This window comes from Larus michahellis, chromosome 4 (genome assembly GCF_964199755.1).
Source record: "Larus michahellis chromosome 4, bLarMic1.1, whole genome shotgun sequence".
Taxonomy (NCBI): Eukaryota; Metazoa; Chordata; class Aves; order Charadriiformes; family Laridae; genus Larus; species Larus michahellis.
In genome coordinates, this window is record NC_133899.1 from 72,220,854 (window position 1) to 72,244,807 (window position 23,954).

Genomic DNA, 23,954 nt, shown 5'->3' on the forward strand with positions numbered 1-23,954 from the left:
TTTCTACTATAAGGGGAACTTAGACTTTGCAAACACTTCTTTGCTACTGCGAAGAGTTATTGCTATTTATATTATCTACAATTCTTACTATGTTATTATATTATATTCAATGGTGTTTTTTGCCACAGTCTTTAATAATACTGATAGACCTTGGGCTGCCCGGTCCCCCGGAGCTGGAGGACCACAAGTGTGTGACTTTCCATTTGTGGACACTGAAATTGTAAGGGACCAATTTATCAGCTGAATATTCACAAGTCCATGGGGCCTGATGGGATTCATCCCAGAGTTCTGAAGGAGCTACCTGTCAGTTCCCCAGGGAACTACAGACCTGTTAGTTTAACCTCAGTTCCTGGAAAAATTATGGAGATGATGATACTGGGTACCATTGAAAGGCATTTCAATATGCATTCAATAATGTAATCATCAGGCACAGTTAACGTGGGTTCACAAAGGGAAAGTCCTGTTTAACTAATTTGATATCCTTCTATGATAAGGTCACCCACCTAGTGGATGAAGGGAAGGCAGTGGCTGTAGTTTTTCTGTATTTTAGTAAGGCTTTTGACACTGTCCCTCACACCATTCTTCTGGACAAGTTGTCCAGCTGTGGGATGCGCAGGCCTATGGTGAAGAACTGGCTGTAAGGCAGAGCTCAAAGTGTTGTAGTGAATGGGGCTACATCTGGCTGGTGACCAGTCACCAGCAGTGTTCCTCAGGGTTCAATTCTAAGGCCAGTTCTGTTCAATATATTTATCAACGATCTGGATGCAGGAGTCGAATGCACCATTAGCAAGTTTGATGATGATACCAAATTGGGAGGTACTGTTGCCTCTCTTGAGGGACAGGAGGTGTTGCAGAGGGATCGAGACAGATTGGAACATTTGGCTATGATTAATGGGATTAAGTTTAACAAGTCCAAATGCTGGATTCTGCACACAGGATGGAGTAATGTTGGGAATAAGCATAAGCTGGGAGACAAGTGGCTGGAGAGCAGCCCTGCAGAAAGGGAACTGGGGGTGCTGATTGAAAGTAGGCTCAATACAAGTCATCAGTGTGCCCTGGCAGCCAAGAGGGCAAACTGCATCCTGGGGTGCATCAAACACAGTATGACCAGCTGGTCCAAAGAGGTGATTATCCTGCTGTATTCAGCATTGGTGCAGCCTCACCTCAAATACTCTGTGCAGTTCTGGGCTCCACAATTTAAGAAGGATGTGAAGGTCCTTGAATGTGTCCAGAGGAGGGCAACAAAGCTCGTGAAAGGGCTGGAAGGAATACCCTATGAGGAGTGGCTAAGGACTATGGGCTTGTCTAGTTTGGAGAAAAGTAGGCTTTGGGGTGACATCATTGCTCTCCAACTTCCTGAGGAGGGGAACTGGAGAGGGAGGTGCTGAGCTCTTCTTCATGATATCCCATGAAAGGACACGTGGGAATGGTTCAAAGCTGTTCCAGGGGAAGTTTAGACTGCACATGAGGAAGCATTTCTTTACCAAGAGTGTGGCCAAACACTGGAAGAGGCTTCCTAGAGAGGTGGTTGAGACGCCAAGCCTGTTTGTGTTTAAGAGGCATTTGGACAATGCCCTTAACAACATGCTTTAACTTTTGATCAGCCTTGAACTGGTCAGGCAGTTGGACTAGATGATTGTTGTAGGCCCCTTCTAACTGAAATATTCTATTCTATTCTACTCTATTGATTAAAGTAAAAAAAAATCCAAACTTATCTGAATATATTTTCAGTCTATCAGTACACATCACAGATTACACTTCAAATAAAAGATGCAGTTCATTTTGCTAAAAATCTTCCATTCTTAACACTGGAGAAAAATCTACTTTTAATAAAAAGTATCCTCTGAAAGAGCTCAAGGAACATTTTCCCCTTCAGGGTAGATGTTCAGCTTTGGATGAAAACAAACAAGAATTAACGTCATCTAATGGCTGTTTAATAGTTTATTTGAAATTAGTTTGGTGGGGCCAGTCTTTTTCACAGTTTCTATCATCCAATGCAATTAAAAAAATAATCAGCATCTGTGTAGGTAGTCTTTGTAAAGAGATCACCAAACTGAATAAATATAAGCTACTGCTAAAAGAACTGATTCACACTTGAGGCATGTTGGCAGGTGAGAAAAAAGATATCTGTGCTGCTATTACTCCAGATGTTATTCATAACAAAAAAAAATAATCTTTGATGTTGTGAATTTGGTCTATTTTACAGCTGCCACATTCAAATATTTTTAGTTATATGTCAAAGTTTTATCCCATCTGAAAGAAACTCTTTAAAAGAGAGCCCCACGGATATGACCAGCTAAGCACTTATTGCGGCATTAACACGTTTTAATATTACCATGGATATATTATAGTGACTGACCACGTGCATATTCCTACTCCATGGCAATGCAAAATAAAATGGATTCATATGAACTAAGAGCGGTTTATGTTAAAACAACTTACTCTGCACTTCAAGGACCAATGAGAGAAGGCCAGTGCGAATGGCAGGAGTGATAACTAAGAGGCATGAACCAGTGACTTATTTCAGTTTGCTAACATAACTGCAAATTCTTGTTTGGAACCCTCAAAAATAGAAAAAGCATAAATTTTTAATTTAAACATGAACTTAATTTAAATTACTAACTTGAAGAAATTTTTTAAGATTTATTTCAAGTAGCATTTTTTTTCCAAATTAGAAAAAAGTATGTTGAACTATTTAGAAGGAATAAGCACGTAAATGTGTGGCATATTGTGTAACACTCACGTGCTAGGTTTTGCTCTGAAACCTGCAAAAATTCATGTGTGTGCTTATGGCAATTGTTTTAGCAGTCCCTCTCTCATCAGATAAAGTGATACACAAAAAAAAGTTCAATATTTTAAATTAATTTTCTGTAGGATTGGGAAAATATCTAGACCTGGGTCATATCTGCTATAAATTCTACTTAAAATTTTTGTTAGGATGATTTGGTGTCAGATTTATTTGTAGTGAAAGCTCCATGCTTTCACTAGATGTGAAATAGATGTATAACGGCCTACTGCTCCATAGGAGCAGTACAGTGTGCCCAGTTTCTGCAGGATTTCCTAGTGATGTTTTTTATTAGACAAGTGTTAGAATGAAGGAATAATTTGAATTTACAGTAGTGTATTAGTTCTGGCTGGGACGGAGTTAATTTTCTTCACAGTAGCACAAATATTGCTGTGTTTTGGATCTGTGACTAGAACAACAACAGTGTTGATAACACACCAGCATTTTGGCTGCTGCTGAGCAGTCCTTGCACAGCCCCCAGGCTTTCTTTTTCCCACTGTGCTCCCCTAGTGAGTAAGCTGGAGGTAGCCAAGAAGTTAGGAGGGGACACAGCTGGGACAGCTTACCCAAATTGACCAAAGGGATGTTCCATACCATATGAAATTTGTTGCTCGTGCTGTAAAGAGACTTATGATATTACATATCGTTGCAATAAAAGAAAGATTGAGATAGTTGAGGCCATTCGGCCTGGAGAAGAAGAGAAGGCTCCAGGGAGACCTTTTGCAGCCTTGCAATATATAAAGGGGGCTTACAAGAAAGACGGAGAGAGACTTTTCACCAAGTGACAGAACAGGGGCAATAGTTTTAAAATGAAAGGGGGTAGATTTAGATTAGATATTAGGAAGAAATTTTTTTACAGTGAAGGTGGCGAGACACTGGACAGGTTGCCCAGAGAAGCTGTGGATGCCCCATCCCTGGAAGTGTTCAAGGTCAGGTTGGATGGGGCTTTCTACAACCTGATCTAGTGAAAATCACCTGATCTAGGGGAGCTGGACTAGATGATCTTTAAAGGTCCCTTCCAACCCAAACCATTCTATGATTCTATGATACCATGCTCAGCCATCAAAGCTTGGGAAAAGGACGAGGAAGGAGGGGATGTTTGTGATTATGGTCTTTATCTTCCCAAGTAACCATTAGGCGTGCTGCTTTCCAGGAAGCAGCTAAACATTTGCCTGCTGATGAGAAGTAGTGAATAAATTCCATATTCTGCTTTGCTTGCATGTGCAGCTTTGCTTCACTCATTAAAGTGTCCTTACCTCAACCCACGAGTTTTCTTGCTCCTCTTCTTCTGATTCTCTCCCCATCCCGCTGTGGGGGAAGTTAGTGAGTGACTGGGTGAGTGCTTAATTGCTCTCCGGGCTCAACCCACCACAAGTAGCAATGTGTGTTGTTAAGTAATTGGATTACAAAATTGGTAACAGATAGGGAAAGCAAACCAAAAATCACTAATATGACCCAAAAAATACATCTATCTTTAGGTGTTAATTTAGGACTCTCTATAAAATGTTTTCAAACATACTTGCGTCCTGGTTTGAGGTAAAACAGAAGCAATTTCCTGTTCAGTAGTTTTACTTTTTAGCTAAGCCTCTTCTAACTCTCTGAAACTCTCTGAAATTAACAGCGTATTGTAGAGAAACTGTTCATTCTCAGAGTGATAAGACCAAGGAATGGTACACAGAGAGGTCCTTGCTTATACTTACTGCTATAACAACTAAGGTCATCTCGTTGGAGGGTTGGATGCAGAAGAGCATAAAGGGGTTGCACCTGTGGGGAGGAGCAGATACTTTCTCACAAAGTATCACTCCACTTAGGCAGAACCTGAAACGCATACAGCTTTAATTGTGTATCAGTTCCCTTTGCAATGAATCATGAAATAGGTACAGCCTTAAAAAGAAGAACTTGTGTTAGGGTACAGCTTTGCAATATAAAGATCATTCAATTTGACTCTTGTCCCCCTGAACATCCTTAGTACTTCTCTAGATTAATTATGAGGATCTCTTTTTTTTTTTTTTTTTTTCCCCAGCTCCTCTAATTTCTTATCTCACAAGGGTGAAACAGTGTGGATATTCTAAGACAGCTGTTGGATTTTTGTCCACCTCACAAACGCCAGCTAAGGACAGATAGGAGAATCTTTCTGTTTTCCTGGAGTGAGATACTGGTTACAGAATAATAATCCTAACTCCAGTCCCTGTTGAGAGATAGTAAATAAAGATACTGAGGCAGGTCCTTTGCACTTTGATGTTCAGTTTACCATCTTCTTTTACCAATTTTAGGGCAATGGCATATTATTTGTGGGCATGGGATAAGCTTTTAACCCATGATTTGAAAAAAAAAGTACATACATGGATATGCATGGGTAGACAAAAAATTGATCTTTTCTATTAGAGATGGTTCTCAAGAGATAAGGGAAAAGACTTGTATAGGTGATGAAGTGTGATAATATGAAAGGCTGCAAGACAGTTGCTTAAGAAACAAGAACAACAAAGGAATAAACTACTGCAGGCACCACCAGAGCTGGAATGACATTGTACTGTGTACTATGTTTCCATGGCAACTAGCCATAGGAAGATGAATGTCTCATATTCACTGTGCTCTGCAGTACATGTCTATAAATCAAACTTGCATAAAAGAGCATAAGATTTCTTCCATGGGGTGGCTCTGAAAACCAGGTTATTTTCTCATTACTAGATAATTACATGAAAGAAATACGAGACAATTAGGTCATTTTTTGTATGGAAAGTACCAATACATACAAAAGTACTAATATACCTCTAGTGTGTGATCCTATCAATCTAAAGGCAGAGCAGCATAAAATGCGGATCATGAATGCCTTCTTTTCTTCCTTAAGATCTGATTTATGCTTGCTAGCTTTAAAAACTGTATGAGACTTTTCTGTCCACTTTTGGTTTGTAAGACATTTTTCATCATTTATAGGTTCACTCACATTCACATGTGATTGGTTTTCAGCTTGCTTCTGTTACTATTTCCATTATCATGGTCTAAGGTTTTGGCATACAAATAACCTATGTTTCTTAAACAAATGGCACAGCTAAGACAAATATTTTCTCAGCAGCAGTAATTAATAATATTGTATAATTCGAATATGACATATTCACAACAAAAAAGGAAAACAGTACTTGAAATATTTTTTAAGAATTTGAATCCCACTTTAGAAGACAACATGTTCACTTACAGACAGTCATTTATCACAAATTATTATTGCAAAGGACTTGTCACATTTCATATCCATGTAGCTACCTGCAGAACAGCAGCATTATTATAAAGAAATTCTTGTGTGTGCTACCCATTAAAAAGAGCCCCATCATGAAAGAACATATCATCACACCATTTACCTTAGCAGGCACTGCTGCAACACCTGTGTCTAGAATGCTGAGATTTTATGGTACAAAGGCATTTTAATCAGGCACACACCAAGTGCATGATAAGCACTTCAGCATTTTGTTCAATATAACTGCAATATTAGCTCAGAAACAATAAATGTTACACTACTGTTCAGGCAAGATTACGGTCAGTTAATACAATCAAATATAAACTGAAAACTCACATGCATTTTGCAAACTTTAGCAACAGCTAAGTGCAGTATATTACTGACATTCGTAAGAAAATAATCCCTTAGGAGAAAGAATGTCTCCATTAAATATTATTTTATCAGTATGAGATGAAAATATATTTGTTTGGTCCTATTCCCATGGAATTAAGAAATAAATAAAAAAACCCCAAACTACCCACTTACTGTACTTAGAAACACTGTTGAATGAGGTGTCTTTTTTCTTTCATAGAGCGTTTAACACCACCCCATCCTGAAGCTCTTCTACCAATTCAAATTCATTCACTACATCTTTACACATTAATAAAAGAATATACAACGTTAAAGTAAAGCAGGGATATTAACTGTATGTTTCATAACCCTGTATTCCAGTAAATACAGTGCAACCATTGCTAGTAACAGGCTGCAAACTCTGTACCGAGTTTGCAAGGTCTGAAGACTGAGGTTTGTCAGACTTTGTCTGAATTTGCTTGACCTGCCTGGAGCTTTTACTTGCTTTACCTGTAACAGCAGTTCTTTTAAGGACCAGGTGGTTATGCCTAGTTTGTTCTTCTTATCTTTACACAGTATAAATATAGCTTTATATAGACAGAAGTAACAAGAATTTCTTCTATGTAAAATGAAACGTTTATGAGTTTAAGATAATGATGTAGAGAAGTACAGACATGGCATGACAGCAGAGGCCTTTATATGTAAAGACACAGCACATAGAATAGAGGAGGACAGGCATGGGATGTTAAGATACAGGCCACAGGCTAACACTGGAGGACCAGGACAAGAAACAACTTACCAATGATCAGTTAAAGAACCGCAGACACAGGAGCTGGACAAAAGTGGTTGCATGGATGACAAAGAGAGCAGTGAACAAATATCTAAAATATGTAATACGTGCTATATAAAGTAAATTTGGATGCAACACGGGCTTGCAAATCAATGAAGAAAGAGGAAGATGTAAACTGTGCTGGAAAAGATGTAAAAATGACCCAAAGTGGGTGCTGGAGTGAGAGAGAAGAAAACATCAATATGAATATCATACTCCTCTTGGTAAAGAAGTCAGGATAATGGCAATTCACCCTACTGTGCCTGCCTTGAACCTGTCAACCTCAGAACCAAGAGGGACAGTGGAAGACTGAGAATAACAACAGAAAAATAGGTAGATGTTCGGAGGTGTATAACATATTTAACTGCATTGCGACTTTTTGTAGCATAGTATTCTTTATTTTATTTTTCTTTCTTTTTTTTTGGTAATTATTAAATCTGTACTAGTAATAACTCTTTGACTAGACTGCTAAGATTTCCATATAGTAACAGTAAATTTTGGCTTTTTGTATTGGGTGTGCCTCCTTTGTAGACATAACAAGATTTTGAGGTTTTGAGCATAACAGCTGTTGTAGAGGTAGGTTAGAAAAATAATTTGTTATTCTTTAGCTTCTTATTCTATTTTAAGACTATTTTAATATTAATAAAATACATGAATGATAAATACAATAATTCCATTTTCAAGCTTCAAGTTTGTTAATTCGACATGTATGGATGCCTCATGATGAGCATTTTGTACGACTACAAATCAAGTCTACTTGATCTGAAAGCTAAATTACTTCAGTGGGGTCCTTCATTCTTAATGCAAAACAATTACTGATATTCTCCCTTCCTTGTTCTACAGACCTGATCCCTACGTGCTGTATTAATTGCTAACATAGACCTACTTTTAGAACTCACACTTGATCAGAGTCATTAGATCTGAAGATGCTAAAAATATTTCCTCTGTCTTTCTTTTCATACAGTCTTAATCCAACTGTACAGCTCAAATTAGGACAAAATTCCTAGCTCTGTTTCCCTATGTAAAGTTCAACATACCCATCAAGAAATATCCAAAAAGGATGTGTTCCTAAAAGAGGATTTAGGACGACTCTAATTTCAAACTAAAATTCTGAAGAGTTCTCTGCAGATTTGTCCTGGTCAATGCAAAAGAAATCCGTATTACACAATACTATTGTGTAATTTCTTTCAAGAGTAGCCAAAGAAACATGCAAACTTCTTGAAAATTTCATTTTCAAGAACCTATGTTTCTCTTCAGGTTCCGTACCTCGTTCATAAATATGCAATCACAAGTTTCATTTGCTGGACTGTGATAATGCTAGCATTAGAGCTACTGTTGATGTGTTAATGACATGTCTTCCTTACTAGATACAGCGTATACCATAACATTTGCTTGAACTTTCCTTCATTTATAAATTCACCAAGATTATAATTTAAATTCAAAATTGGGTAGTTTCACTGACAGAAACTGTGTCAAAAGTTTTCAGAACTATTTTACATTATGAAGCTAAGTCTTCATTTATTTGACAGTTTTTCAAATGAGAAAGATAATGTAACAACATATGTAAAAATGCAAAATAAACCAGTATGAACAACAACTACATATGCTTTTCTGACCTAAAAAGGATTAATATTCAAGACAAAGATTTTAATCACTGGACAGAAAAATTGGACATTAGGCCCTTCATAGAAGTCCTTAAAATAAAATATTTAAAAAAAGGGTAACACCTCAAGCTATTCTGCTTACATTTTCCTATTCATTTCTTTACAATATACCAAAAAGTTATAGTAAAATCACTTGGACATCAAGAAAAACATACCACATAACTTTTCAAACCTTCTTAAAATAATTAGTTTCCTCAAAATACATTACATCTTTAGTGCAAAACCACAAGAGTATCATCTAAGACCTTTGACACTCTACACTTTTATTTTGTTATTGAATGCCAGTGGCTTGAAAGATGTACAGACCAATTCCTGTTCTGCGATAATGCTTTGTACCATGATTCCAGATAACTACAAAAAAGAATAACGACCCAAAATCCACCCCCACCTTTTAAAGATGGTGCTCAGCAAGCTATCTGATGCCATGTCTTCAAAAGTGAAGGACTTCTCTCAATGACTGAGTTACTTCCAAACAAATCATTCACATCACAAAAAGAAAGTTTTACATTTTGCAATGCAATGTTTTCCAAAACAGTTTTTAAATAATGTTTACTGACAATTGCAGAGGTAAGATCATTTTTTTATGATCTGCAAATTACTTTCAAAATTTTATTCTTCCACTTCTGAGCCAATCTTACCTTGCAGGAAATCTCACCACTACTGCCTCGCAATATGCGCTACAGTTTAAGTGAATTTTTCAAGATATAGCTCTTAAATACAGATTTCCCCAATTACAGGAGGAAAATGTAAAAGTAAATAATTTTAGGCTTCTTAAAAAACAGTACAGGCAACAAGTTACTTTCTGCATCTGATAATAATTATTTTAATTATAATTATTTTATTACTTATATTTATACAATTTATATTAATTATTATATTATACATTATTTATCTTCATAACATACTGAATATAATATACTGACTATAAGGCACTGAAACAGTAATGTGCTGAAGCTTATATCTTCAGTTGCATGATAGAATCTAATCATTTCAATTAACTGAAATATATACAACAGAAAGCCCGCTATCCAGGAATACGGATGTCTTTGTTAATCTTACCTGAAGGCTTCAGCTATGATTCTTTCAAATAACTTAGCAGAAACAGAGTTGAAGGCTTTCTTGAAGTCTTCAAAAGTTAAAAATCCTCTATCTTTTAAATCAAGATTAGGCAAGAGAAAAATAATGTAAATTAAGGTTTTTTTTAAACTGCTTAATACAATTATGTTTGCATGTGAGCTAATCAATTCACATTTCTGAAAGGATTATACACCCTTTAAGTTACTGTATTTGTAAAATATTTTAGGATGGCTACATTATATAGAAGAACAGTCTGAGAAAGATTTTATACTGACAATTCCTTTTTGCCACTGTGAACCCTGTTCAAAAGTACTGTGCCTACAACATCTACAACTCTCTTATTTAAGTTTTAATTTTAAAAGTAGACATTTTGAATTGTAAATTTCAGATTTGTAAAACTTTGAAAACATATACTCTAAAATATCAAAATTACATTTCAAATCTATCATTTTCATTGACATCTTAGTTATTCTAAACATTGTGTTTCAAAAATTTTCTTGCATAAAAAAATTTCTCCTTCAGTTTAATCCTGCTGCAGACATAAGATCCTGAATACTTTATATCAGAGTAATATCAACCGATCAGTCACTTAGATTATGAATTCACTTCCAGATCCAACTGGAAAATAAAGCATCTCAAACAGGACTACAGCAGATTGTGTGCAGCAGATCACAAGACAAACAAAAGCACAGTGCTTGAAACAGTTAAGTCCTTTGAAATAACTCACTAAAAATAACACTTCAAAAGCTACTTTTAGTTCATGGCAAAAAGCTGAGTGGATGCCTATCTGATCATCCCAACATCTGATTTGCCATATGTTTCACTTTCCCTCTTTTCAAGGACCATAGTCCTATCTCAGGTCAGGAAGAAAAATGCAAAGGATCATTTGAATGTCTATCAGCTCAGAGGCTCCTGGTGAAGTTTTCGGTTTTTTAAGTTTGATGATGGGAGATCCCCTGTTGTCTAGCAGGAACAAAAAAAGAATCACCACATCTGCTTCTCAACAAGAACAAGAAAAAAATCCTTGTTACTTTCATTTCCCTTCCTGGGTCTATCACGAGAAGTCAAAACGATCTATATCCATCACCAGGGACAGAAATATGTAAACTATGTGGCATAAATGAGTGGAAATATATCAGTATGAGTAACAGAGAAATAATGAAAGGTAGCAACAGCAACTAGGTAGGGTGAATGGCTAGAGACTTCTCTTAACAGCTGGAGGAGCTCATAGTACAACAGACAATCCAGAGCTACCATCTAAAATGCCACAGCCTACTGACCTTGACTTCATTTATATTAACACCATCATGATCTTTGTTACTCTGGTACTGTTCTACTTTGCAGCATCCAGAACATCATCTTAACTTCTTTTTATTTCCTGCAGGTGTTCTGTTTTGCTCAATTATTTTAGAGTTAAATTAATACTCCAAATATTTAGGAAAAAAAAAATTACCTTGCACATCAAAATCTGTAAATATTTGCCTTGCTTCGTTACTGTATAACTGTGCAGCCTTTTTTGCACTCATGAGATTTAAAACTTTTCAAATAATAGACCTAGGAAGATGTAAAATATAAATAAGTACCCCTGCAAAAAAGTCAGTTTTATTTTTCTCCTTAAAAATATGTGCAACTGTGGTCTAAAAATTACGAATAATTTTAATTATATAAATAAACACAAAAATAAAACTGAAATAGTAGTCTTCAAAGTTAGATCATGATCATGCAAACATTTCAATATCGTTTTAATTTTCTCACTTATTTTCTATACTTAATAGATGACCTCTAAAGGTCCCTTCCAACCCAACCCATTCTATGATTCTATGATAATGCTTCTGTTTACTTCTACGTTTTCCTTCTTGTTACTTGCCATCTCATGTTTCTTTGCTTTGGAGAGAAACACGGACTTTTCTAAGTCAATAGCACTTGCACGCCATGGATAAAGATCCATGCTGCATAAACAATCTATCTGGCATCATTCCCAGGAATGAGAGAACTCTGAAATAATCTATAGCCTCAGATATAGATTCCTATGACATTTCTAATAAAATTGAATGTAAAACTGGATTGGTTATTCCTCCTGTACACTATATGAAAGTCTTTACTTGTACATTTATCTTGTTCTTTTAATGAACTGAAAATGAAAGAAATTGAAATGCAAGCATGGCTTGGAAGTACTTAATTGACCATTTCTTCTAAAATCAAAGTAAAACATAAAAATTAAGAAACAAAAATCTGCCCCTCAAAACTTCAGGCCTCCCCATGAAACGTGCAAAAATCTTGATATAAAAATTCCGCAGATACATATATTTTGGGCAAAAAAAATCCCATTTCAGCTCAATATTTAAACAGACAAATATTCCTTTCTTATAACTTTCTAATATATGCTTTATGCTCATTAAAAAAAAATAATTTTCCTTAGAAGGCAACATCACTGTATCCTGCAGGAATTTTTCTTTATCAAATAATATAACAAAAGCTCTGCACTTCTTTCTTTTGATTCATTCATATCCTATTCTTTCTGCAGTGGTTCAAACGCACAACTCCTTCAGCTCCACCTGCTGTCTCAATTCAAATATTAAACTACAAGCTTATGGATTTCTGGTGTTTCTTTCCTTATTTCTTCTTGAAAAAAATCATACATTAAGAACTGTTACAGTCTCAGTTTCCAGGATTACAAAGACTTGCTGCTTTCAACTGCTAGGTTCTGTACATGCACAATTTCTTTAATAGCAGAGGTTGCCTAAAACATACTGAACTTGCCTGCATGAACAGCTTTCCATTCAATTGGGTAACTATGGAAGTGAAACGATAAAAAGCAATATAAGCTTTCCACCCATTTATTTTTTTCTCTTTCAGAGTAACATACAAGCCCAGAAAATTGTAGTATACAATTTTCCTTTTATAGAATGACTCCTCTAATAGAGTGCCGCCTATTCATTGATCTTGAAGCTTGGCAATTTATGTGCTGCTAGAACAGGCTGTAAAGCTATCTCAACACACAAAAAGGTCATCTTAAAAAAATATTCAAGCCAATTAGGTATTAACAAATCCATAATCTTTATATATTAGTTCACTATTTTTCGTTCAGGCATTCATATGTGGTTGTCCTCTTGAAAAAAAATCTGAGTAAAATCTTCATTCTGTATTTATTGCCTAAATGAAAGATTTACAAGTAAGGGTGTGGTTTTATGAGCATGGGTTTTGGCATCAATGCTAGAATAAACAAAACCAGCCTCTGCACTGCCTTTGTATCCATACATATACTTGTGGGGACATATGGCAAAAGGGATGGGGGAACTTACTGACAAAAGCAACCACATTTTTTTGCCACTTCATTTTTTATAGGAATAATTTCTCCAATAAGACTTGCCACGTGACCCCACAAAGAGATGTATGGGCATAATTGATAAGGTCAAGGGCAATAAAAAAAAAAAAAAAGGAGAACTATATAAACGGGAAGGTGTTACAGAAAGAGACATTTATTGAACTTTGATGTAAGATTCCAGTATTTGACCAAGTAAACAGTGGAAAAACATCAAAAAATGGATAGAACCTTTTTCATCATTTACCAACTTGAACACTAAAAATTCCTAACTACTCTATCACTAATCTATAGCATGTTGCTAGTAAGAAATGCCACTTAGAGAAGCAAGAATAAGTTCAAGATAAATGTAACATAGAAGCACTAAAAATATTACAAAACTAAATGAAGTCATATGATCCTCTTTAATAGCCATGGTAAGCTCATTTATAGAATCATAGAATAGAATCATACAATCATTTAGGTTGGAAAAGACCCTTAAGATCATCGAGTCCAACTGTTAACATAATACTGCCAAGTTATGACTAAACCATGTCCCTCAGTGCCATGTCTACACGTCTCTTAAATACCTCCAGGGATGGTGACTCTACCACTTCCCTGGGCAGCCTGTTCCAATGCTTGATAACCCTTTCAGTGAAGAAATTTTTCCTAATGTTCAATCTAAACCTCCCCTCGCGCAACTTGAGGCCATTTTCTCTTGTCCTACCACTCGTTACTTGGGAGAAGAGACTGATCCCCACCTCGCCACACTCCTTTCAGGTAGTTGTGGAGAGCAGTAAGGTCTCCCCTCAGCCTCCTCTTCTCCAGGCTAAACAACCCCAGTTCCCTCAGCTGCTCCTCATAGGACTTGTGCTTGAGACCCTTCACCAGCTTCATTGCTCTTCTTTGGATACGCTCCAGCACCTCAATGTCTTTCCTGCAGCAAGGGGCCCAAAAGTGAACACAGTATTCAAGGTGCAGCCTCACCAGTTGTCTTGGTTTCAGCTGGGTTATAGTTAATTTTCTTCCTAGTAGCTGCTGTGTTTTGGATTTAGTGTGAGAATAACGTTGATAACACGTATTGTTTTAGTTGTTGCTAGGTAATGCTTATATAAAGTCAAGGACTTTTTCAGCTTCCCATAGAAGCTGAGTGGGAGCGTAGAAAAGACAAACTGGCCAAAGGAATATTCCATACCATAGACATCATGCTCAGTATATAAATGGGGTCTGGCCAGGGGACAGGAATCTGGGATTGCTGCTCGGGATGGGCTGGGCAATCAATCATTGGGTGGTGAGCAATTGTATTGCATCACTTATTTTGTATTTTCTTTTATCATTATTGTTATTGATATCTTCTCTTAGAATCATAGAATCATAGAATCATAGAATCATAGGGTTGGAAGGGACCTCTGGAGATCATCTAGTCCAACCCCCCTGCCAGAGCAGGGTCACCTAGAGCAGGTTACACAGGAACATGTCCAGGCGGGTTTTGAATGTCTCCAGAGATGGAGACTCCACCACCTCTCTGGGCAGCCTGTTCCAGTGCTCTGCCACCCTCAAAGTAAAGAAGTTCCTCCTCATGTTTAGGCGGAACTTCCTATGTTCAAGTTTGTGCCCATTGCCTCTTGTCCTGTCCCTGGGCACCACTGAAAAGAGCCTGGCCCCATCCTCCTGACACCCACCCTTTAAGTATTTATAAGTGTTGATAAGGTCACCCCTCAGACGTCTTTTTTCCAGACTGAAGAGACCCAAATCCCTCAGCCTTTCCTCATAAGAGAGGTGTTCCAGTCCCCCAATCATCTTTGTAGCCCTCTGCTGCACCCTCTCCAGCAGTTCCCTGTCCTTCTTGAACCAGGGAGCCCAGAACTGGACACAGTACTCCAGGTGCGGCCTCACCAAGGCAGAGTAGAGGGGGAGGATGACCTCCCTTGACCTGCTGGCCACGCTCTTCTTGATGCACCCCAGAATGCCATTGGCCTTCTTGGCCACAAGGGCACATTGCTGACTCATGGTCATCCTGTTGTCCACCAGGACTCCCAGGTCTCTTTCCACAGAGCTGCTCTCCAGCAGGTCAGCACCCAACCTGTACTGGTGCATGGGGTTGTTCCTTCCCAGGTGCAGCACCCTACACTTGCCCTTGTTGAACTTCATAAGGTTTCTCTCTGCCCAGATCTCCAACCTGTCCAGGTCTCTCTGTATGGCGGCACAGCCTTCCGGTGTGTCAGCCACCCCACCCAGCTTGGTGTCATCAGCAAACTTGCTGAGGGTGCACTCTATCCCCTCATCCAGGTCATTGATGAATATGTTGAAGAGGACTGGACCCAGTACTGACCCCTGGGGAACACCACTCGTCACTGGTCTCCAACTAGACTCTGTGCCCCTAATCACAACCCTCTGAGCTCTATCTTTCAACCAGTTTTCTATCCACCCCACTGTCCATTCATCTAACCCACACTTCCTAAGCTTCCCTATGAGGATGCTGTGGGAGACCGTGTCAAACGCCTTGCTTAAGTCAAGGTAGACCACATCTACCGTTACTTCTACTACTACCGTAATCTTCCATTACTGTTCTATTAAACTGTCTTTACCTCAACCCATGAGGTTTTCTTTTTTTTCCAGTTCTCCTCTCCTATCCCACTGGGGCATGGGTGTGGAGTGTGTGAACAGCTGCGTGGTCCTGGTGGCCACTTGGGGTTAAGCCACGACACCAGTGCTGAGTACAGGGGGATGATCACTTCCCTAGTCCTGCTGGCCACACTATTCCTGATACAGGCCAGGATGCTATTGGCCTCCTTGGCCACCTGGGCACACTGCTGGCTCCCATTCAGCCAGCCATCAACCAACACCCCCAGGTCCTTTTCCACCAGGCAGCTTTCCAGACACTCTGCCCCAAGCCTGTGGCGCTGCATGGGGTTGTTTTGACCCAAGTGCAGGACCTGGCACTTGGCCTTGTTGAACATCATACAATTATATACATTATCATTAATCTGCATCAGATTCTTCAAAACTCCGAAGAGTCTAAGCTTCATAATTTTTTTAAATTTGTGAATGAAAAAGGAGTAGAAATCATTGACAGGTAAATGTTTGCATATTACCTGAATTTTGTGGTCTCACAGAAGACATTACTGAATCCACCTTCACCTGGAACACAGAAGATATGCCACAGTGGGTAAGTGATAAATCTGAACTACCGTATGATTTCCATTTTATACCAATAGTATGTGATTTCATTAAACAATGATATCATAATAATACATATTACACAACTGTATCATCTATGGCATTTAAGAAAATATTTTATTCTAATTAAAATAAACCCATCTCTCTTTCATCCAGTAATCTGAGCATATATGTAGCCCTAATAGAATCCTAATCAATATCCAAACCTTAAACTAAGTATGCTTAAACAAACATGCTTAACTTTATACAGATTGGAGTTCAACTACACAAAAAGGAACTGTAATATTAAAAAATAACTTTTGGAGCATCAGCCCCCAAATTCATTATTTCCTTTGAACAATGAAAGAAATTCCAGTGTCAATATTTAGATTGGAGACGAGCTATTTTGTGAAACCTAGTTTGATCAAAATTCATTTGGTAAATCTGTTTAAAATAAAAACTTTAATAAAAAGGTATAGAATAAAAGAATGAAAAGGAAATTTAAAAAAAAAATGTTTGCATCATCCAGCTTCCACAACTATCCTCAAACCAATCCACTATTGTCTCATTTTATGTATTACGTGTCTCCTTTACTGTCTTTTGATAGGATCGTACCTCACAATTTTATCTGTTAGGAACAGACTGACATATGTTGATTAGCGTGTTACCAAGATCGCTAACACTCACTAAGATTAAAGTGTTACCAAGATTCATTATAATACAAAAGCAAAAAGCTAGATGACATGATGAAAATGAAAAAACTGACTTTGCAGAACTGAATTAGGAGGGGACCAAGAGATCACTGGAAAAGATCTTTGAACAATGTAAGGAACAGAAAGGGAGCATATACCCAAGAAAGCACAGGTCTGCTTTGTATATTTATATAATATTTATATTGCTTTTTAGCATGACTGAGTGCTTATGAGTCCAAACTCTCGCATCCATGTTATCAGAATACAAGACTGCACATAGTTGCAGCACTGAGACAACTACATGGGAGGAGAGGACGTGTTAGCAGCTTCTGGTGCAACCTAAGCACGCTCCATTCTGGAGAACGGACAAGCCAAACATGCCGTGGCCAGTTAACCTAAGACTATATGTTCCATTTGTCCTGCAACACTTTTCACAGTGACTGTGTCAAGCATGGAAATAGACTAGGGAGTTCTTTTTAGAAAGCTTTGATAAGATGTGCCAAAAGAGCACCTGGAAGTTCTAAGCAGCCCTGAGCTCAGGCTGCCTTTCTGTACTCTGGATGTCAGGGTGCCCTGCTCTTGGCATCTTATCCAGCGGCAGACGCCAACCTACGGGTGTCCTGATAGGAAGGCAGGGAGTTGGGTCAGGGAAAACACTGGACATCTCTGGGGGCCTGGCCTCCTAGGCATAGCGTAGGGAGTGCTTTCAGTTAGGTCGAAATATAACAGTACCAGGAATGAAACGCCAGCTGTGGAAATGACATCTTGTCATGACTACTATTTCTGCAGTACACTTTTCATTTGAAACACTGAACACCTGAATGTGCAGTTAGCTAGCTGAATGGTTGTTAAAATCTGAGAGCATTTTAGATCAGTTCAAATAATTTTAGGGAAAAGAGGATCAGTGAACCGAACTTCCACAGGAAAAAGTGTAAGTCCTACAAAAATGATTCCCACAATACTGCTAGTTCCCCAAAATGATGATTTTTATATGCTAATAAATATATCAAATATACATGCAGTATCAGTCCAACAATCAGGTTAATCTCTATTTTCATGTTTTCCCAATCACTTGTCTCAGAAGGCTTAATTTTAAACTGCAGTAAGTACAGAACCTCCATGAATAACCATGTAAAAACAATATTTTATGAAAAATAATATAGAATTGTTATAACAAATTATTTTGAAAAAGCAAGTGGAGCAGGAATGCAATTCAGTCTTAGGTCACGCCTTCTCTAGTAAAGAGTTCTTTCACGACATCTAGTGGGTAAAGTTAGAATTACTTTCTATTTATACAATAAATGAAAACATGATTAAAAAAAAGATGCAGCAAAAACTTAGTAAAAATGCAGTTGCTTGATTGCAATTAATGATGCTAAATAACTGCCATTTCCACCGAAAAATTTCTGTTAGTATGTCGTGTAGTTGAGGAAACAGTTTCACCTTAATTTAATAAGAAACGTGTGCACACCATTCCCTACTCTTGAAAGTACTCTCCTTGCCAGGGCTGTTCTCAGTGACTTCCAAAGAAATACAAGGACTGTTACTATAGCCTCTGATTTTAATCATTTTGATAACAAAGCGAAATGCACAATAACATGATCAAGAACTGGATTCTAATAATTAACTTTTAGGATTGTAACTTCTGTGTTTGATTTCTATCCGGTGCACGTAAAAAGTTGCGTTTCTCAGAACTAGACAAAAAAGTACCAAAACGTCGTAAGGAACACTTACAAGGCCTAGCCATCAGCAAACGCAAAAGCTGTGGCTGTGCCATAAACCATAGTTAATACATGTTAGCAAAAGCCACAAATGAAAGTATCAGTCTACCCAGGGATCTTTTAGTACTTCACAATGAGCAGTCATTGGGTAAAGACCAACAGTTGCTGGAGCTTGGCCCACTTAAGGAGCTAGCAAAACCACTAGACAGCAGAATCACTCCTGGAACAAACACTGTTTAATTAATTTTTGTGCAGCTGCACACGCAAAATGGTCTACAGCCAGGTGGTCACAGCACTGCCTAGAGACACAGCAGGTGTGACTTGGCACCTTTTCAGGAAGAAATAACAAAACCTGCACCTCCTTTCTTCCCGAGAGTCCTCCACTTCTATTCTCTTTTCAAGCAGGAGCCATCAGTGACTTATGCACAAAACCTGCACTTGTTTGAATGCCTTAACCATGTTTTAAGTACTCCTACTGGAAGAAACATTCCGGGAATTTAACGGAACAGCTAATTTTTACACCACAGTAAAAACAGATAGGAGAAGATGGATAAGAGTCAGCTGAGCGTTTTCAGATTCATAATTCAGCAGTTAAGACTCATTTTAGAAGTCAAAATTATTTTTAGATCTGGACGTACCTCATTGAGAAAATGTCTACCCACAGCTGAAATGTATCAGAGATGACCACTTTCAGTTTAATAAAACATTTCTGTGGTTTTTACTGTAAATTATCATAGAGAAAATTTTGTTTATGCCCTTGTTAAGACTATTTGCCTAAAATACGTATTTAAGTAAAAAAAAAAAAATTAGTTCACAAGTGGTCCTTGGGGAAGACGAGAAGAAAGACGTATCATAATTTCTATGCTAAATAGACTTTATGGTATATTGGTCAAGCTTGTATCGACCTGCCATGAGAAAGACAAACTCACAGGCATACATGCATTTATTTTGAAATCTTGCATGTGTGTCCTTCTTTTGAGATCACCTACTAGAGTAGAAACATAACTTAGAGAACTACACTGAGCCATATAATTTATCCTGTGTCTTCCTGTGAGTATGCAACACATGATTTCTCTCAGTATACCTTTCTTTTGTTAAGATTTTCGTACAGCTATAGATTTATACTAGTCAAAATTAAAATGCCCAACTGTTACTTGAATCCAAAAATAGGTATATTTTTGAGAACACATTTATTATTAGGACATGCAGTAGTTTCACATCTACTGAAACCACTGAGTAAAGAAATGGAGTGTACCACTAATAAAAACCAATAAATGATCAGTAACAAGCTCAGCAAGTCACTTATTTCATATATCTTGTACATGAGTGAAATACAATGCAACCTTTTGCTCATCACAGTCTGCAGCAGGAGAGGTAAGGGGTTGATTATTTTCTTTTGAAATAAATACCCCCAGATAAGAAAATTATTTTAAGAATCTGTAGGCATTTCTGTTTACCAAACCTAGCGTAATCCACTCCAATTAGTGTGGACCAGTCAGTACACAGAGTTCTCAATACTGAGACATCAATATAAGCTAGATCTTCAGAATATAATTGAAAAAATAAATACCTTTGAGTTTATAACTGTTGTTTTGGTTTATAACCAAACAACATTACTACAGCAACTTTAAAGCCCTCTCTGCTTAAATTGACTTTGTTATCTTCATCATACGCTTCAAAAACCTAGAGAAAGAAAGCAATTTGCATTAAAAAACAATAAACCTGACCTAATATTTTTTACTTTGAATAATTGTTATGGGAAGAATAAAATAGGCATTTGCCAAATAATCTATGCTATTTAAAAAAAAATAAAATTGAAGATTAGTCGCATCTCTGTCAGAACTCTTCATTAACTGTTACAGTAGCTGAAAACGTGTCCATTTAATTTTAAATTCTTGTTAAGTTTTCCTATTTCTAAGTTTTATGTGCTTATTATGAAAAGGCTTTTTGCAAACTTAGAATATATGGTAAAGACTTTGTATATTAAATTTGTTTCTGCAAAATCTTGATTTTTTTTATTGAAAAATGCATCTTTAATTCTCTCAGTAAAGTCATTATATAGACAGGAACTATGAGGAGAGACTGGAATGCAAGCATAGTCAGAAACCACCAAATTTTCTGAAGTACTTTTAGAAAATAAATACTGTTTCCATAGTCTATATTTAGACAAGATATTATGCACATAACATAAGAAACCCATGCAAGTTTCCTAAGAGCTTTTCCCACAGCTTCAGCTGTGGGACCTTCAGCAAGGGTTGGTAATAAAACATTTAATCTCACAGTACTGAAGAGTATATCCACAGATTGTTTCAGGAAGAAGCATTACATGCAACACTCCAGAAAAGTGACAATAAATTACACAAACAAGCTGAAATTTCATTAATGGTTTTCTCGGTGTAGCTTGCCAATTTTAGTGCATGCTGACAGAAGACACATTATTTGTTAACTGCAGTTAACAAGCTTGTAATAAATTAATGAGAACCGAATACTAAGACAGTTCATTTTGGTAGACAGAGCAAGCTTTGATGTGGTCTATGCTCTTACTTTGATTAATTTTACACCTGTTTTCCTCCCACTCCATTTTTGAAGTTGTCACGCAGTTATCTCATTAGCAGGGCGCTTCAGACACAGTAATTAACAATGGGCTGAATGAACGATTATGCAAATACCGCACCTGCCCTCAACAAATACTAAGGCCAGATAATGGCTTATTAGATTAATTCCGGTCACTAAGATGTGACTCCGTCGCCGGTTTAGCAACATTTGAGAGAGGCACCAGAGCTGCCTCACTGCCCCTCGACGCCCGTGATGGCCCTGGGAGGCCGGAGAAGCCCTTCAGGGACCACGAGGCACCGATGGGAGGTACCCGCCGCCCCTCGGGCCCCCACCGGCGGGGACGGCTGCCCTCAGGCCGCGGCGCCATGGGGGCCCAGAGCCCCCCGCCGCCACCAGCTCCCGCGGGCCAAGCGCAGCGCCGGCGCCGATTGGCTAAAATCAGGAGCGCGCCATTGGCTCGGGAGGCGGGGAGGGGGCGGGGCTGCGCTGCGCTGAGGGCAGGCGGGCGCTCGGCCTTCTTCGCTGTGCTCCTGGCTGCGGGCGCTCTTGCTCGGGCGGCGGGGCTTGGAGGTAAGCCGCTGTCCCGCCCCGGAGTGCGACGGGGCAGGCGCTGGCGTCTGGGGTGAGCGGTGGAGCCCGCGAGGTCCCGGTGCGGGCGGCAGCGGCCGGTGGGGCCTTAGCGCGGCCGTGGCTGAGGGGATGATGGTGGCGGCTGCCGCGCGCTGCTGCTCGCCCCGCCCCGGCCGCAGGCCCCGCCCTCCCGGCGGGGAAGGCGGCGGGAGCAGCGGTCCCGTCCGCACGGACCCGGGGCGGCGGGCGGGTAGGCAGGCCCGCCTCTTGCCGCCTTCGGCTGCGGGCCTCGCCGGGAGGTGGTGGGAGGGGGGTTGTGGTCCCGCAGAGGCAGCCAGGAAGAGCGGCGCTGGCTCGGCTCCGTGCTCCCGTGTCTCCTCTAGGCGTTAGGGTCGGTATGAGAAACAGCTGTGTGATGCAAAGTGCTCTCTTTACGTTTGAAATGCTGTCTTGTACGTGTCCTTTTCGTAGCCGCTTTTCCATGCGCAGTTAGCTGCTTCTTGCTTGATGGTTGCTTCCATTGCACGTGGTCCTTTGTTTCCTGGGCACAGAAAAAGCCTTTGTGCGCTAGGAAATTTTCCCGAGTCAGAAGTCGCGTGGAGGTTCTGCCAAATACAAAAAGCAAAGCTCTGTAGTAATGAGCAAATGGAAATACGAAGGAAAACAGGCTTGAGCATAGTGAAAATGCACAATTTTTGTTTGGTTTGTTTTTTAATCCCTAGGAACATGCTTCAGGAAGGTGCGCATGGAAAATGGACAGTATCTAGCAGTGATGAAAGTACCGAGGAAAATTCTGACAGTGAAAAACCCTCTACATCTTCACTACTGGATGCTACACGTGGCAGAACGAGTGGACCACAATATCCATGCTCTGACGCTAGGAAAGCTGCTCACAAGAGAAAAGCTTCTCCCCTGAAGCTCAGTGATAAAAAAATTTCTACAGAAATACCTCCAGCAGAAAAACAGAGAGCTAGCCAAGAAGGCTTAGGCTGGTGTCTTTCTAGTAGTGATGAAGAGCCTGAAGATCAGGAAAAGAATGCCCACAAAGAAACACTGAAAGAAGAAAAGTGTGATTCGCCCAAAGAACATCCTCTGAATCTTAGCAAAGATGATGAACTCCTAGAGAATCAGAAAGCAGAGGAGTATGATGAAACACCCAGTGAAGCCCAAGATACCTGGGATTTGTTGAATGGAGGAAACCCTTTCAGGTTTTTTCTCACTAAAGTCAAAGGAATTGAACAGAGCTATAATTCTGGAGCCCTGCACATAAAAGGTGAACAAGTGGCTTCTACGGAAGTGGGCTTTTGGGAGAGTTGTTTCCAACAGAATGCTTATTTTTACTTTGGGTATTTTTAAATGCATATATCCCTTGGTGTGGCTGAGGCTTCATATTCTAAATGTGCAAGTTGTAGGAATTGGTTCTGTTATCTTTGCCGTTTTCTTTCAGAATTACAGTGTATAAAGCATTAATTTGCTGATACTGATTCTGTTGTAACTTCTGAGTTATGCTGCACAAATCTAATGTTTGTTTAGCAAAGACAAATCATAAGGTGCTGACTTCTGTGTGAAAACCGCTTGCCTTCGTGGCTCTTAAAGGGATACTTAAGTGCCTAATCATGCTCCCTGAGTAGTTGTTAGCGCTTGTTTTCATGCTGCTGAGTAGTTTGGACCTAGTAGTTCTCTATTACTTGATGCAGTACAAGGTGGTATATCTGAAATTCCATGGCTGGGATTCATGGGCCCATTTCAATTCAATTAGAAGTGAGCATAAGTCAAGATGCAGTGAAGTCTTTGGTGTACAATACTGATGCTTCAGGAGCGCTGTGTAGCTGTGGTTTGATTTAATGGGAAGCAGCTCTGTCCACCTGTAAACATTATCTCATTCAGAAATGAAATCTTACACATCCCAAGAAAGAATCAGAAACAAGCATTAATAGGAGATTTATGCACAAAAATACAGTAAAATGAGGTAGTCCTTTGAAGGAGAACAAATGACTGAAGACCTATTTAATTAGATTCTAACTTTTCCTGAACTTCATGT

At 38.9% G+C, this 23,954-nt stretch overlaps 2 protein-coding genes across 4 annotated transcripts in view; one reads left to right on the plus strand and one right to left on the minus strand.

The window, feature by feature from the left end:
* The window catches only part of EFCAB11 (EF-hand calcium binding domain 11), a 67,782-nt gene extending 46,072 nt beyond the window's left edge, over positions 1-21,710 (minus strand). The window contains 6 exon segments of the mRNA XM_074586816.1: positions 9,897-9,987; positions 11,368-11,448; positions 11,451-11,468; positions 16,311-16,364; positions 20,383-20,470; positions 21,654-21,710. Coding sequence (XP_074442917.1) covers positions 9,897-9,987; positions 11,368-11,448; positions 11,451-11,468; positions 16,311-16,364; positions 20,383-20,470; positions 21,654-21,710 — 389 coding nt within the window.
* The window catches only part of TDP1 (tyrosyl-DNA phosphodiesterase 1), a 49,736-nt gene continuing 47,325 nt past the window's right edge, over positions 21,544-23,954 (plus strand). The window contains exons 1-2 of one of the 3 annotated variants that reach the window (XM_074585474.1): positions 21,544-21,649; positions 22,636-23,186. In XM_074585474.1, the coding sequence (XP_074441575.1) occupies positions 22,640-23,186 (547 nt within the window). In that variant the 5' untranslated portion in view covers positions 21,544-21,649; positions 22,636-22,639. Of the gene's footprint in view, positions 21,650-21,816; positions 21,914-22,226; positions 22,305-22,635; positions 23,187-23,954 lie in introns of those variants that run through there. The other 2 variants (XM_074585472.1, XM_074585473.1) reach the window with 2 other exon arrangements.